The 14,408-nt window shown below is 44.6% G+C and overlaps 1 protein-coding gene across 12 annotated transcripts in view; it reads left to right on the top strand.

Annotated features, from left to right (window-relative positions):
* RBFOX1 (RNA binding fox-1 homolog 1) overlaps positions 1-14,408 on the top strand; it is a 1,926,172-nt gene that overhangs the window by 798,177 nt on the left and 1,113,587 nt on the right. For all 12 annotated transcript variants that reach the window (XM_069486148.1, XM_069486147.1, XM_069486173.1 and 9 more), the window contains one exon: positions 5,355-5,417. In XM_069486148.1, coding sequence (XP_069342249.1) covers positions 5,355-5,417 — 63 coding nt within the window. The remainder of the gene's footprint in view (positions 1-5,354; positions 5,418-14,408) is intronic.

Below are 14,408 nucleotides of genomic sequence, written 5' to 3'. Positions count from 1 at the left end.
ACGTCCCACGCTGTCCTTGCTCTGTGGAATGCTTGCCTGTGATTGCAAGGGAAGGTGGCACTTTCACCCTTGTCTCTTTTTAGACTATAACCCACAGATTTACAGTAGCATGACATATTGGTTCTGAGTCTAGAGCTCGGAGTGCTGGGATCCCGCAGGGGACCCAGGGATGCACAGAATCTTGTGCACGGCCGGCTGATGCTGATTGGATAATCTGGCCACGGCAGTGGTCACTGGTCAGCAGCCTCGTGGTATGTGGCTGGGAGTCATTGGACTCCCTTGGGGAGGGTCTCTGTCTCCAACCTCAGGAGGCATCCGTGCACTTCCGTCCTGCTTCCCTGCTCTCATCACAGGTGTGATTGGCACTAACCTCTCTGCCAGCACCAGATCGCACGTCCTAATCCCCGAGTGGTACTGGCTGCGTGGTCCTGGGAAGTCCGCTGATGTGGCTTCAGGGCCCTTTCAAGGACAAACTCCAGACACTGGATGAGGTCAGGGCTGCTGTGAAGCTTGGAGAGATGCACACACTCACAGTCCCTGGCGTGGTCAAGGTGCAGCTCACTCACCTGACTGCAGGGTGGGTGGAGAATCCCCCGGGTAGGTGAGGCGCCACCCTCTGGGATCCTGTCTTGCACGTGACTCCTTTGCTTGCAAGCAACAGAAACCCACTCAAACCGGCTCAAGACGTGGGGATATTCCTCACACAACACAGGAACCCAGGAGTGAGTCTCAGCACTAAACGTCTGGAGGTTTAGCGTGCAGTCCCATGAGACACCTGCATCTTGAACCGCTATGTTACCAGGCAACAGGCAGCCCCTTACCCCACCCCAAACCCTCCCCCACGGCCCCTCCACTGTCCTAGTCTCCCCTCTGCTTGTTGCTGCTTCTGCCATTTTCTGCACATGTGGCAGAGAACAGAGACCCCACAATTACTGAGTTCTCAGTTCTAGAAACTGAAGAAACTTAAGTGCCTTCCACGCTCCTAGAAGAAAATTGAACCTAGATAGGGTGAGGTTCTTCCCTGCTCAACACAGCCCTTACTAATGGAGCCAGAATCATGCACTTCAGACCTAATTTCTGGGACTAAACTGGACAGAGATGGGTTTGGGGGAGGGAAATGACTCTTAGAGAAGCTGAGTAGTCACCTGGAGTATGTCTAAAATTAGAAATAGAGCGACTAATCTTATCTTTCATTCCTTCCTCCCTCTCTCCCCGCTTTCCATCTTTCCTCCATGGGCAAATACTCACTGAATGCCTTCCACATCCACGGCATTGTGGTTGGAGCTAGAATTAAAATAGTGAGCAAAGCCCACACCGCCCCTGCCCTCATGGAGCTAGCACGCTGGTGAGACGGGCAAATTGTAATCAAATAATTTTTAATTGCATGCAAAGCGATAGCTGGGACAGGGGCTGTTCAGGGAAGACTGTGGGCTCTTGAAACCAGGTGGTGGAGGGATCCCTTAAGGAAGTGACAGTGCGTGGGAATTAATTAGGTGCCCAGAGCAGCGTCTGAGGCAGAGGCAGCAGGAGCAGCAGCCCCGTGGCAGGTGGAGGGCAGAGTGTTGTCCAGAACTGGAAGGTTCTTGGGGCCGGTGCGCAGGCGTCGGGGAGGTGTGACCGCCTCAATTATAAATGAATAAGGCTGGCGCTGCAGCTGGGAGCATGAGCAGGACGTCACACTGTGTCACAGGGTAGGGCCTGAATGAAATGGAAGCCAATAATAGAGGGTTTAAACAAACCAGTAACACGGTCACATCCACGTTTTGTAAAGAGTGCTCTGCCTGCCCCATGAGGGGCCGCAGGGTGTGAATCTGGAGACAGAAGAGATCACACCGCAGTCACCTGCCTGGGAAAAGCCATGAAGCAGTGGACGTCAGAGTCTATGGTAGCAGAAACCGTGCAGTAGCCAGCCCTGTTTGGAATCAGAAAGTTAGACCACATACTGGCTGTCCAGGGGTCTTCAACATCCGTGTTTTGGAAGTGATTTATTTGCTGTTTTGTGCATCCAGTTGGGCTGAGTGCCACGGTGAAGGTGACTAATGCATGAAGCCAGCGTTCACCTGCGTCTGCCCAACTTTGTTCCCACGTCCTCTGAGTTTCCTTCACCTGCAGCTCTCTAGCTCCTGTGCGGTCTCAGTACATTGAAAATTCTCCCCAGTTCCACTGGGGCCCATGATTCTTCCTGGTCAAAAATTGCTCTTTAAGTAGTTTGCAAGAGTAATTGCTAACTCAGGACAATCTTAGTTTAAAAAAAAAAAAAAAATAACCAACCACACAAAAAACACTACATCACTCCTCCAGAAGTCCAGAGAGTGTCTTAGGGTCTTGTTGCTGTCTGGTATCATTGCTAATTGGTGACCGTTTCCATTCTCACCTTGTAACAATGATTCTCAGCTTTAATTTGTTTTTGTAAAATAATCCACCTAAAGGATTTGACAGATTCTTGTTAGTAGAAAGGAGAGGGCTATATAATGCTTTTCCTCTGTAGGTTGGATTAGAAACATGTAAAGGTGTGGGCATAGCACTGACATGGATGTGAAATTAAATGTTATTACCTGGGCACCCAGTATAGGAGCACCAGAGAGGCTCTGCTGCTCAGAGAAAACCTCTTTCTGGAATGACAGTCAATGTCTTTCCTTGGTGCTATAATAATTTGGGTCAATGAGGAATCACTTCTTGGGCTGCCCAATGTAGTCAGCACCCAAGTGCCAGATGCTAAGGCTACAGAGTTGAATTAGACGTTGCCTTTGCTCTCCAAGACTGCCCAGCCTGGGCAAGTCAAGTCCAGAAGGAGTTAGAGAAGATGTATGATTCTGCTTCTGATAGAAGAATGTATGAAGAGCCATGGGACCTCCCTCAACATTCAGTGCAGCTGGAAGGGTCGATGAAAGCTCTAGAGAGCGAGCTTGGGTGGACCTGCAAGAATGAGTTCAGAGTGGACCAGGTGAAGGGTGGTTGAGGAAGAGACAGGATGTAATCAGAGGAATGGAGGAGTTCCAGTGCCTTCTGTCTTTTAAGTGGTTTAGTTTGGCAGATCTTGGAGTGTAGGAGTGTGGCAGGGGGCAGAGGAAGAGACAGAGTGGAGGGGCAGGGATTGAGAAGGTTGAATTTGACCATCGTCGCTGTCAATAAATAAATAAGAGGATGCATGTAAGTTTTGATACAGAGCCTTGGATGTACTAAGGGTTCAATGAAACTACTGCTACTACTACTGTTATTGTTAGGACCCAGATAATCCTCCAGCTGAGGCATACTATGAATTTATAAAAGAGAACCATGTGCTTTGATTATTCATTTCCTAACTGTCCTAATGCTTCTTCCCAAATCACGCTGTTCCCCTTCATCTGGTTACATTCACCTCCCCTTCATCTCAGCTCCACTGCTACTTCCTTGATGGATGCTTCCCCAATATCCCTGAACAAGATCTGTCTTCCCCACTGGAAGCACCAAGAAGACAGCGCCTGGCATAAAAAAAAAGCTTGATATATAAAAAATAAAGTCTTAACACTGACTTTGTGCCAGGCACAATGCTAAATGCTTTACAAATATTAAATTTTAATATTCACCTCAATCTTTTGAGGCAGATACTATGCGTATTTCCATTTTAAAGTGAGGAAACTGAGACAAAGAAAGGTTAAGTGACTTGGCCGTGGAACAAAGTTAGAAGGTAGCAGAGCAAAAGATGATTAGGAAAATGGATGGGTGGATGGTGGGTGCATGTATGTATGGATGGATTGATGGGTGGGTGGATTAGTGAATGGGGGGATGGATGGGTGGATGGATGGGTGGATTAGTGAGTGGATGGGTGGATGGATGGGTGGATGGATGGGTGGATTAGTGGATGGGTGGATGGATAGGTGGATGGATGGGTGGATGGGTAGTTGGGCAGATGGATGGGTGGGTGGGTATGTGGGTGGATAGATACATAGATGAGCGGGTGGGTGGGTGGATGAGAAATGGATGCATCACCGGTCTTTGTTGACACTGGTTCATGAGACTGATGATTTTTACTAGTTAAAAGAAATCAAAGATGTTGAAATACAAAGCAAAAGGCTATTGAAGGGTGAACACTGTCACCACCATCTCCACTACTTCATAGCTATGTATACTTGGGTCTCTCTCTCTGTGAGTCTCCTTTCTTTTCAATATTTTGGAACCACTTGAAGGTCTCAGAAGTTCTAATTTATCAACACCAGTGGACTCACCAAATATGAAGATGACGTATATACATATATACATATCATACTACGTATAGTTCATATATATGTAATCTTCATATATACATATATCTATATGTATCTACATCTATCTGTCACATTAAGAAACGGTGCATATTTTCTAAACACACCTGCAAATGTGTTTAGAATTTAACTCTGAAACTTGTGAATTGTATTCAGTCTGGGTGTAAATTATATCGTTACTTTACAGAGTAATTCAGTGAGCCCCAGGTCAGGATTGCAGAACCTGCAAACCAGTCCCATCTCTGCTACATAACTTAAGTTTCTCCTCAGAGAGGAAGCAGCTCAGTGTCACCCCCTTGGGTAGAGGATACCTGAAAGTCTTTCAGATCTATTAGGAAATCTTGATTTTTCTGGCTAGAGATGACCTTTTCCCCAACTCACTGAATTATATGGGATTATAATGGCCATTTGCGGTTCCGGTGATACTTGGTTTATTTAAATATTGATGAACATGAATCTTACTCCTTCTGATTGGGTGATGATAGCCATGTTTGTAAAATTTATTACTCGTGGGATACTTCATACCACAATTCTATTAATTGTAGAATTAAGTCACTTCCATCTTTCCATGATAGTCACTTTATCATGTGAATAAGTGTTACTGAATCCTGTGGTTTTAGAGTTGAAAGGAAATTTAGATTTTATTTCATCCAACCTAACTCCAAGGAGGTAAATCCACAATAATATCTCTGAAATGCCGATCTCCAGGCTTCCTTTAAGCACATCCTGTGACAAAGAGCTCACTGTGCAAGAGAAGAGTACAACAAAATGTTTCTAAACATGGTATCTAACTGCCCAAGTTCAAATCCAGCCTTCACTGTGTACATGCGTGCTTTGTGCAAGTACATGAGCTGTCTGGGCCTCAGTTTCCTCTTCTGAAGTAGAGCAGGTGATAACCCCTTCATTATTGGGATGTGAAAGGATTTAGTGAATATATATTGAAGGACTTAATCACGTCCATGATCATCATCACCATTATCAATGCTGTTAAATTCACAGCACAGTCGGAACCTATTTTAGAGGTTAGCCAATGTTATTATGACAAAAAAGGTGCAGACACAATTCAAGAATACATTCCTTGGTGCTAAAGCCTTGCCCTCTTTTCTTCCTTAGGAAACTGCTCAAAGAACTCATGCAAGTGGAACTTACAGCTTCCTTGATCGGACTCAGCATTCAGTAAGTGTGACCCATTTTGAGCATTCATTACATAAATACATCCATTTCTTTGATCGTGTTCTCTGTGAAAAGCTCTTTTCTGCAAGCCTGAAGTTCCCATAAAAACTTTGCTGCCTGCTTTTGCTGCATCTGTCTTTTCTGCACTGCTGCATTGGATTCAGAGGTAAGGAGAGGGTTTGCTAGGTAGGACTGCCCTCCTCAACTGACCTGCCACCTCCCAAAAAAGGATCCTGGGAAATGTGAGAGCTTATCAGTGAGTTAACCCTAACATTATTAGCTGAGGGTTAAAATAAAATGTGCTTTTGCTTTTCTTCTGTTCCCTAAGGGTTTCTCATCAGGAGACATTCTGTTACCCTCACGTTTCCTAGTTGCATGACCCTGCAAAGTAGAAGGAAACAAACAGCAAACACAGATCGGTTAGTGAGAGCACGTATTTCTTGAGGCATTTAAGAACAATTCATTTTGCTCTTTTTGAGCCAGACTACGTGACTACTATATAAATATTACTTCCAAAAAGAAATTCTGTACGTTAAGATGCTGGGATACATTTTAGAAATTTCATTTGTTTTCAGCAAGTAAGCACTTTTCCACCGTCTGCCTTTCTCGTTGCATGCAAAGACTTTATTTTTGGTGAAGCTAGCAGTATTTTGTCCAATTTTCCCAACTCTCTCTCTCTTTTTTTAATATATACACTTAGCATTTGGGGTAGCACCTCTATAAAGTCTCTGACATCAACTCTTCCTGAAATAGTTCTATCAGTGAACAACGTGTTTTAGGAATGCACATCTGTAATAATTTAACAATAAATATCAGAATTTTAGAAGGCTAACTTCAAGAAATGTTATTTATTTTTTCAAAATGTAGCTTTCTTCATAGGAATTCCAAATTATTTAGTGTGTTCCACTTCTGAGAGCGCTGGAGTATAATTTGATACATCAAATATCAGCCCATGTTATAAAAGAATAGGTAGAATTGGAGGCCATGGGACTCCAGGCCTGGAAGAGGCTGATCAAAGGGAATTCTTTCGCCCTCATTGGGACTGCATGACTCCCCTTATTGCCGTAGAATTTGCATATCTGAATGGAGAGATGAAGGAGGCAGAGGGAGAAAGAACTAAAAAGATGGTGTGTTTGCTGTCAGCTACATCAGAATGACTTCGTGTAACCCTGATCAGCGAACGCTTGTATCACACAGGAGATTAGACTCACAGCTTTTGTTCCGAATAATAAAGGAAATTCCATCTCTAATTCCCTACATGCCACATCTTCTCTTTTCATGCCTTTGAAGTTCAGGCTACAGCCTTTCCTGAAAACTGGGAGGTTTTGTTAAGTAAAAAGGAGGGGGCTGTTCGTCATGGAGTCTGTTCAAGTCTATTTGGTGTAAAGTAAAATATGCTTGTTAATTGATCTTTCTCTGTCTCAAGCTTCATCCTTCTCCTGGATGCCTTTGTGGTGCTGGGGCAGGCAGTGGAGGGTTGGAGGAAGGAGGGTTTCGAGGACGGGCTTTCAGATCATCTATGACCCTCCCACCCCTCTGCCTTCCGAACATGATACAAATTACTGCTGCTCAGGAAGAAATTCATGTTCCAACCCTGCACTGGGGCTGAAGCTTCTAACCTAGGGGAGGCTCTGGTCCCTGAGATAATTAGTACAGTGTTGCAGGGGAGCTCGTGTTAATTTGTATATGGATATGGTATTTCCGTATCTATAACTGCAGTCTAAAGAGAGAGAGAGAAAAAAAATATTAATTTGCTGCTCCAAACTGGCAAGCAGATATGCAAATTTTTTTAAAAAATTAGAAAGGAAGAAATGGAAAAATGTCTCATTGGGAGGAGATTAGGGCTGCTGCCCACTCTCTGTGTGCCTGGCAGGTTTCGGTGCTTTCCTTGCGTCTGCAGCTTCTCTGGTAGAGTGAACTTCAGTCAACTTCTGGAGCCACGAGGTCCCTTCCATTGGGAGGAAGATGGTGTTCTGGGAGGTTGCTTGGTTACCAGGAAGGCAGATAATCTGGCATCTAAGCTAGCCTTATGCCTGGGTTTGTGTGTTCTTCACCCATAACACGTGGGATTCATGCTGGTCGTGAAACTGCCCCATCTCTTACAGGGATTTTAGCAGGAGCAATGACTTACCTGTTGGATTTTGCTCATTGTGCCTAAGCTGGTGTTGTAGTGATGTCTCCATTGGCTTCAGAAAATCAACGTCCATTTCCTGCTTCCAAATTTTGGTTACCGTTCATTGTTTAATTTTTTCCAGAATGTCGCATTTGCACTGGGACCCTTTGGGTGCAGATTGGTCAGTGTGCATGGTGGAAGGCGTGAGCTCACAGGAGCCGACATCTGTTTCCTAGCTCTCCGCGACCCTTTGTGGTCTGTGTGCTGGAAGGAAAGCTAAGAAAGCTCATGGTAGCAGGGTCACGGTGGAACGTAAACCTCGGAGGAATTTCCTACTATTTGTACATTTAACTTCCAAAAGAAGGCTTCCTTTATCCCTAGCTCTGTTCAGATTACAGTCTCATGGCATGTTATATCACATCTACAATTCAATAACTGAGCAGAAATTAATTTAGTGTCTGTCTTTTTCTTTGGTCCAGGGCTGTCCCATAGAGCATTTTGCGATAATGGGACTATTTTATTCCCCCCCAGCTTTATTGAGGTGTTATTGACAAATAATAATTATATAGATTTAAGGTGTACAGTGTGATAAGTTGATATGCGTATACCTTGTGAAATGATTAGCACAATCAAGCTAATTAACATACTTATCACCTTACATAGTTCCTCACTAAGGGAGTAGATAAAAATACTCTTTATTTGTGCTGTCCAACATGTTAATCACTAGCCAGATGGAGCCATTGAGCACTTGACATGTGGCTGTTACAACTGAAAACTGTTTTTTGTTTTTTTTTTAAAGTATCAGTTATTTTTAATTAATTTAAATGTAAGAACTCAAGACCTTATAAATACAGAGGCTAGGTCTGAATTGTCCGCTTTTGTTTGTACCCAGGCTGGTACTCAGAGGGTAGATCAGTTAGGACACTGACTACTTGATAAACTGTTGCTGTCCCAAACCCCCAAGTGTCCTTCATGCCCAGCTGTCCCATATGCCCTGTCCTCTTGCACTGACCCTTTACCAAGAACCTTACTCCAATGCCATAGCATGTGTCCATGCTAACTGGTTGGTGTCTAATGTATGCTGATTGTTCAATAGTGTATCACCTCTGTTTACATCCACAGTATCGACTGTACTGCTGACCTATAGTAGACCCCTGGTACTTGCTGGATATAATGATGGCCAAGTGGATGGCGCGATGGAGGGATGAACAGATAGATGAAAGCGTCTCACCTCCTGATGTAGTATTGTATAAGTGAGAGAAACATAATGTTAACATTAGACAGGAAACCAGTTTGGGTCTTCCTGGTGGCTGGTTTTTGCTCACTCCATATTCTTCTCCAAAGCTTCCACTTCTACTTTGATAGGTCTAGAGTAACAAGCTCCAAATCCATCGCTGACTTCTAGTGCCCCGTGAAACACAGATTGCTCTACGTCTTCCCTTCTGTCTGTCGCTTCTGACTCCAAATGCAAAACACTTGAAATCAGACCATACCTCACTGTTAGAACCGGTTTCCCTCAGCCCCAGGAACAGATAGGCAGAGTCACCAAGGCTGCAACAGACAAAGGAGTTTATTTTCTAGCCCGGGCTAGGGTCCAAGTCCCAGAGCACCAATGCAGTGGTCTCTCCATGAGCCAGGACCCCGCCCTGGGGTGGGCACTAAGCTTTTATACTCATTAGTAGGTTACATGTATCGGGCACACCACCCCCCACCCCCCTTTTAGTTCATTTGCTCTTTCAAAAGTGGCTGATAGTGTTGGCTCCTGATTGGCCAGTTTCCAAGCCGGGGCTTTCAGTTGTTACTAGCAGCATTCTGGGGAGGGGGAGGGCCTGCGTTGGGGAAACCGAAACTTAGACCTATCCTAGGAGGTCCAGTCTGTCATGGAGTCACTCCTGTTTTCCTTCCTGCTCTACATCACCTACTCCTTCCCCCAGCGACACTACTCTCTTCCTAGGTGCCTTAGTCCCACACTTCAGCCATTGACATTGTCTTGTTCTTCACCCACTGCTAAGTGATGAGTGAGTTTTTGATCTGGGTCTTCTAAGGGCCATCTTTGCACCTCCTCTATTGGCATATTGCTGCAGGGTCTGCTTACTCAGAGTCAGGGGATGCTTCCCAGGTAGTCTTCATACCTAATGCCATCCTGGATTCTGCCCAAGAGATTGGATGATGAATATTCTTGAAACATGAATAGCATCTAGGTAGTTGTGTGATACGCTAGTCCCTATCTAACACTTCCCCTAACACTTTGACACTTTGCCTTCTCTTCGTGAATTTCTAAATACCTTCTCTTCCAACAAGGGAAGCTGATCTCTTGATGCCGACACTTGTTTAATTTCCCGACTCCAGGCACTTGCTATGCTTGGTCTCAGCAGCTGGGATATCCTTCCCTATTCTTCTAGTCTATATGTCTGCAGCAATCTCTGTGAAGCCCTCCTGATAATGAAGTCTTCTCTGTGTATTTCATTCCTCTATTGCCCCTTGTAGGATAAAGAAAACACTAAGCCTTTCAAGGGGGAAGGTCGACCCCATGATAATATTTTAGAAACTGGAGCTTGGTGGGACAGGCAAGAGTAGAATAGTGTGAGGGTGAATAGAAAGAGAAAGAGCAGTGCTTGCCTTCCGGGGAGGTAGAATTCTCTCAAGTTAAAAAATCAGCAGATGGGCTGGAAGTGGAGGAGGTCAGGAGGCATGAGCTGGAATACAGGAGGGAGAGAGAACAAGAGTAGGAGGGACATGGGGCATTAGTTTAATGGATGGCCAGGCATAGGGTGGGTTTGATGCCAGCTGCATTTGGAGTCCCGTGGTCTGGAAGGATACACAAGCTGTAACCTTGTCTTGATAATGCTCACTGACCATCCCATTTGCTTTGTTACTTGACTGTCCACCAACCACCTCGCACACTCTTGCTGTTCTCACATACCTTGTGTGTATCTCTCTTCTCTCTTTAGCTTCTGCCTGGTGGAGCTCTGTCAAACTGTCTCTTCTTTTCCTGCCTCCTCTCTGTGAGATGGGGAGTAGGAGCTCAGGGCACCCTTTTGGGTTGAATGAGTATATGAGCATGGAAGGAGAGAGAGAGAGAGAGTGAGAGAGAGAAAAGGCAGAAAAGTAAGAGAAGAAATGCAGTTCCTGCTGATTCTTTACTTTGAGGACAGAGGAGAATAAGAAAGAATGGACGTTGGCGATGGGGAGGAAGGGTTGGGTAAAATCACACCTACCGAGTCCAATGCACACTCTCTGGTGATGGGCACACTTATAACTTTGACTCAAACTGTACAAAAGCAATTCATGTAGCCAAAACATGTATACCCCCATAACATTCTGAAATAATAATAATAATAAAGAATGGAAGTTATAGGAAGGTTTGTATGACAGTAGGGTGGATAAGGAAGAGGGAAGCCTGGGTAGCAAGCACCCCATTCATCATGCACCCTAATTGTCATCATTATTACTTGTGAACAGTCTGTCTTCCCCACTGGACTGGAGGTGTCATGAAGATGTGGTGTGTGTCTGTCTCCCCCTGTATCCCTAACACCCATAAAAGTGACAAGCACACATATGTTTTGACTGAATTATTTATTGAATTGTATGAATTAGCACTGTGAACAATGATCACACTTTGTGCTTTGAGACCCTTTGAAACCCTTCTTCGGTCATCCCTGAATGCCCACAGCCCCGCCCCCAATCTAGCTCAATTTTTGAAAAAATGAAGAGAGACAGGTGCCTGTCCTGGCTCCATGAACTGACCACATGGGTCTGACCAACACATTTAACCAATCTGACTTCAGTTTCCTCACTGCAATAATAATAATGAGGAATTGAACTAGAGTGGTCTTTAACTAGGGCCGCTTACAACTTGGAATTCAGGAAGTAAATCAGAAATACCAAAACTAGGCCATAGAAGGGAAGGTTGAAGCTAAGTTTCATTATCTTAGCCAGAGGGCTGTGGCCCCTCCCTTCCCCACCTGTGCACAACAATGAGCCCATTGTCTCCTGGACAAGAGAATGTACTCGGTAGATTTGCAATGAATACAGTATAAGGCATTTTGCTTTCTGTTTACTGTATCACTAAACTGATATTAATGGAGTGTGATACATACTAATGGTTTGCATCAGAGAAGGCAGGGAATGAAAGCAGTTGTTGGCTGCATCCTCTTCTGTTGGCTTCAGCACATAAGGGGTGAAATCTCTGTGTTCATCCCAATCATTCATCAGTCCCCAATTGGAAAACCTAAGGAAAACAGTGACAGTGTTTCTGCTATGAATAAATCCCTCCATGCAAGCTAAAGAGTGGATCTACTTGCTGTCTCAACTCAACATTAGAAAGGGGGGTTGTGTTGTGAAGATATTGGTGAATCTGAAATTGCCTGATTCCTACCGGTGATTCCTCTAGGAATCTGTGGAAATTACAAAGGACCAACAAGAATTTTGTTGAAATGGCTGGTGCATAAGTTAGCGAAAGAAGGAAGTTGGTTTCTCCAAGTGCAGGAAGCTACAGATTTCTTCCACCTTTTGAGAAGCACCGAAGCAAAGGGACAAATGTTCTCCGTCCATAGACAGCCAGAAAAACTTATTTTAAAGACACATGGCTAATATTCCTCTTGTCTTTCAAGATTCAGCTCAGGCATCAATCTTTGGTAATCGTATTTGTACAGCATTTGCCTGTGCAACCCCTATTCCTGTCGTACCGTCTTTGTGCACCTGTATGTATCTTCCCTACTGATCTGAAAATTACACATTTGCTTGTTCTAATGCCTATGGTGTAGCTGCCCTAATTAAATGGGGGAAGCAAGAAGGTAGTTTACTTTCTATTTAAAAAAAAAAACAAAACACCTATTTCATTCAAAGAAAATGTGTCAAGTGAATGTGCTATAGCATAGACTCCTTTTCTTGAAAGTTATCATTACCTGCCTCCCATTATGATAAATAAACTTCGGTACCACCTTACAGAAAAAAAAAATGTGGCTCATTTGAATTCAGGTGATTCAGATTCTTGCTTCAGAAAAATACTAACCCCACCTCCATGTGTGTTTATGGTTGGCACTCAGTAAATGGTAACATAGACAACTGTTATTGCTGTTCAGAGCATTTACATTCTGAGAAGGATCTCCTCTCCTACCAGCTGACTTGTGTGCGTGAGTGTGTGCGTGTGTGTGCGTGTGTGTGCACACGCGGGTGGGTACACATTCATTGGCACATTGCTTAATCTTACTGGAGCTCAGTCTCTCTGTTTAAGAAGGATAAATTATCTTGAAAAACTGCCGTGTGGTACATGCCAGCTCAGGTTGCTATGGTACCAATATGTAAGTCAACATGCTTATCCTGGTGGTGGCATCATTCATTCATTCAGTCATTCAAAAACAGCTATGGAAAAACTTAGGCATTGGATTCTTGCTGGGTGCTGAGGATATTTATGGTGAACAGACAGGCATAGGGTTCTGAACCTATGATAAGATTATAAGATAAAATTGTAAAGTAAAAAAATGTCACTGACCAGCCAATGACACAGAGGGCTCAGATTATAAGGATATGATTAGTTCCATCTCAGATGTGGGAGATGGCCGAGGAATATCCCTGACATATGCAAATTCTCTCTCTGTGTCCCAGCCCAGGAATTCTTGCTTTCAAAGCTGGCTGGCCTTCCTCAGGGCCTTCCTGCCCCTTCCCGAAGGACATCACCCCCTCAGGATTGTCTCCTCCTCCGGCAACGGCCAGTTACACTTCAGAGGGGCCGACTCTCCCAACCAAGTCCATAAACCTGCACTCCGTGCAGAATCGATGCCCATTTGCAGCTGCTAATGCATTAATAACAGGAACGTCCGTGGCCGTGACCTACCTGAGTCATTACACACTAATCATAGCAGGCAATTTCAAGCAGATTGACTAGTGAGTGGTGTCCTCCCCGGCGTCCAGGCAGGAGGACACACGGCTGCCTTCGCAACCCCTGAGCAGATGGCCCGAGAGCTTAATCACACGCTACAGCCGGTGAGGGTCTGGCTCCAGGAAGGGGGATCTCCACGTCTTGCATGCAAAGCTGGGCTGTCCCACCTAGGGCCTCTGCTCTGAGTACCTGCCTTGCATTTCGGAGTAGAATTCAAATCTCCCTGACCTTCTTGTGCCCATTTGAAACTTACCACCCAGACAACTCTCCAAAGACGTGGAGCAAATGAGGTTCACTCCACCAGGCACCACTGTCCTGAAGCCACTTTAATACCTTCCCCACATTGCCCTGCAATCCCTGTCCGTATCTGTGGCCCAAAGCTGTGTTCTTCACAGGCTGGTGATTTGCTGTTAAGATTTCTTCCCTTAAATTTTAGCTTGAGCCTTTTTTCCATGTGATTCTCTCATTCCCTACAATCATAATTGTAAGGGCTACACAATATATCATCAGGGTGTGAATTAAAATAAAATCTTAAGCCACTCCAGCTGACTCAGTGGACCCCCTCCTGGCCAAGGGGACCCCAAATACCCTAAAGCTGAGTTGCTGGCCATGGGAAGGGAGGTCAGACATGCCTCTTTGTGTCCCCATCCCTTCTTGGAGACATCCTTTGTAACTCGTTAGCAGACCTAAAGCTACGAAAGACCAGCTTAAATCACACATGCGGGTCAGCAGGTCGTCACTTTATTAGCAGGTCGTCACTTTACTTAGCAGGTCACTGGAGGCTGGGTGTATGTCTGGTATATATGTCCAGTGGCTTGTCTCTGATTAACAGACTTTCTTATCTTAACGTAAAACATTCAAGCCTTTAGACAAAGCTTCATTTCTTTAACCAACAATAAATTTAAAAAAAAGTCTTTAAACCCACCTATAACCTGTAATGCCTGCTTTGCGATGTCCTGCCTTTTTGGGCCAAACAAATGTATACCTTCCATGTATTGAT

Source organism: Eulemur rufifrons, chromosome 14, assembly GCF_041146395.1.
Source record: "Eulemur rufifrons isolate Redbay chromosome 14, OSU_ERuf_1, whole genome shotgun sequence".
In the NCBI taxonomy this organism is placed as follows: domain Eukaryota; kingdom Metazoa; phylum Chordata; class Mammalia; order Primates; family Lemuridae; genus Eulemur; species Eulemur rufifrons.
The sequence above is the reverse complement of the archived record's forward strand: the minus strand, read 5'-3'. Positions and strand labels throughout refer to the sequence as shown.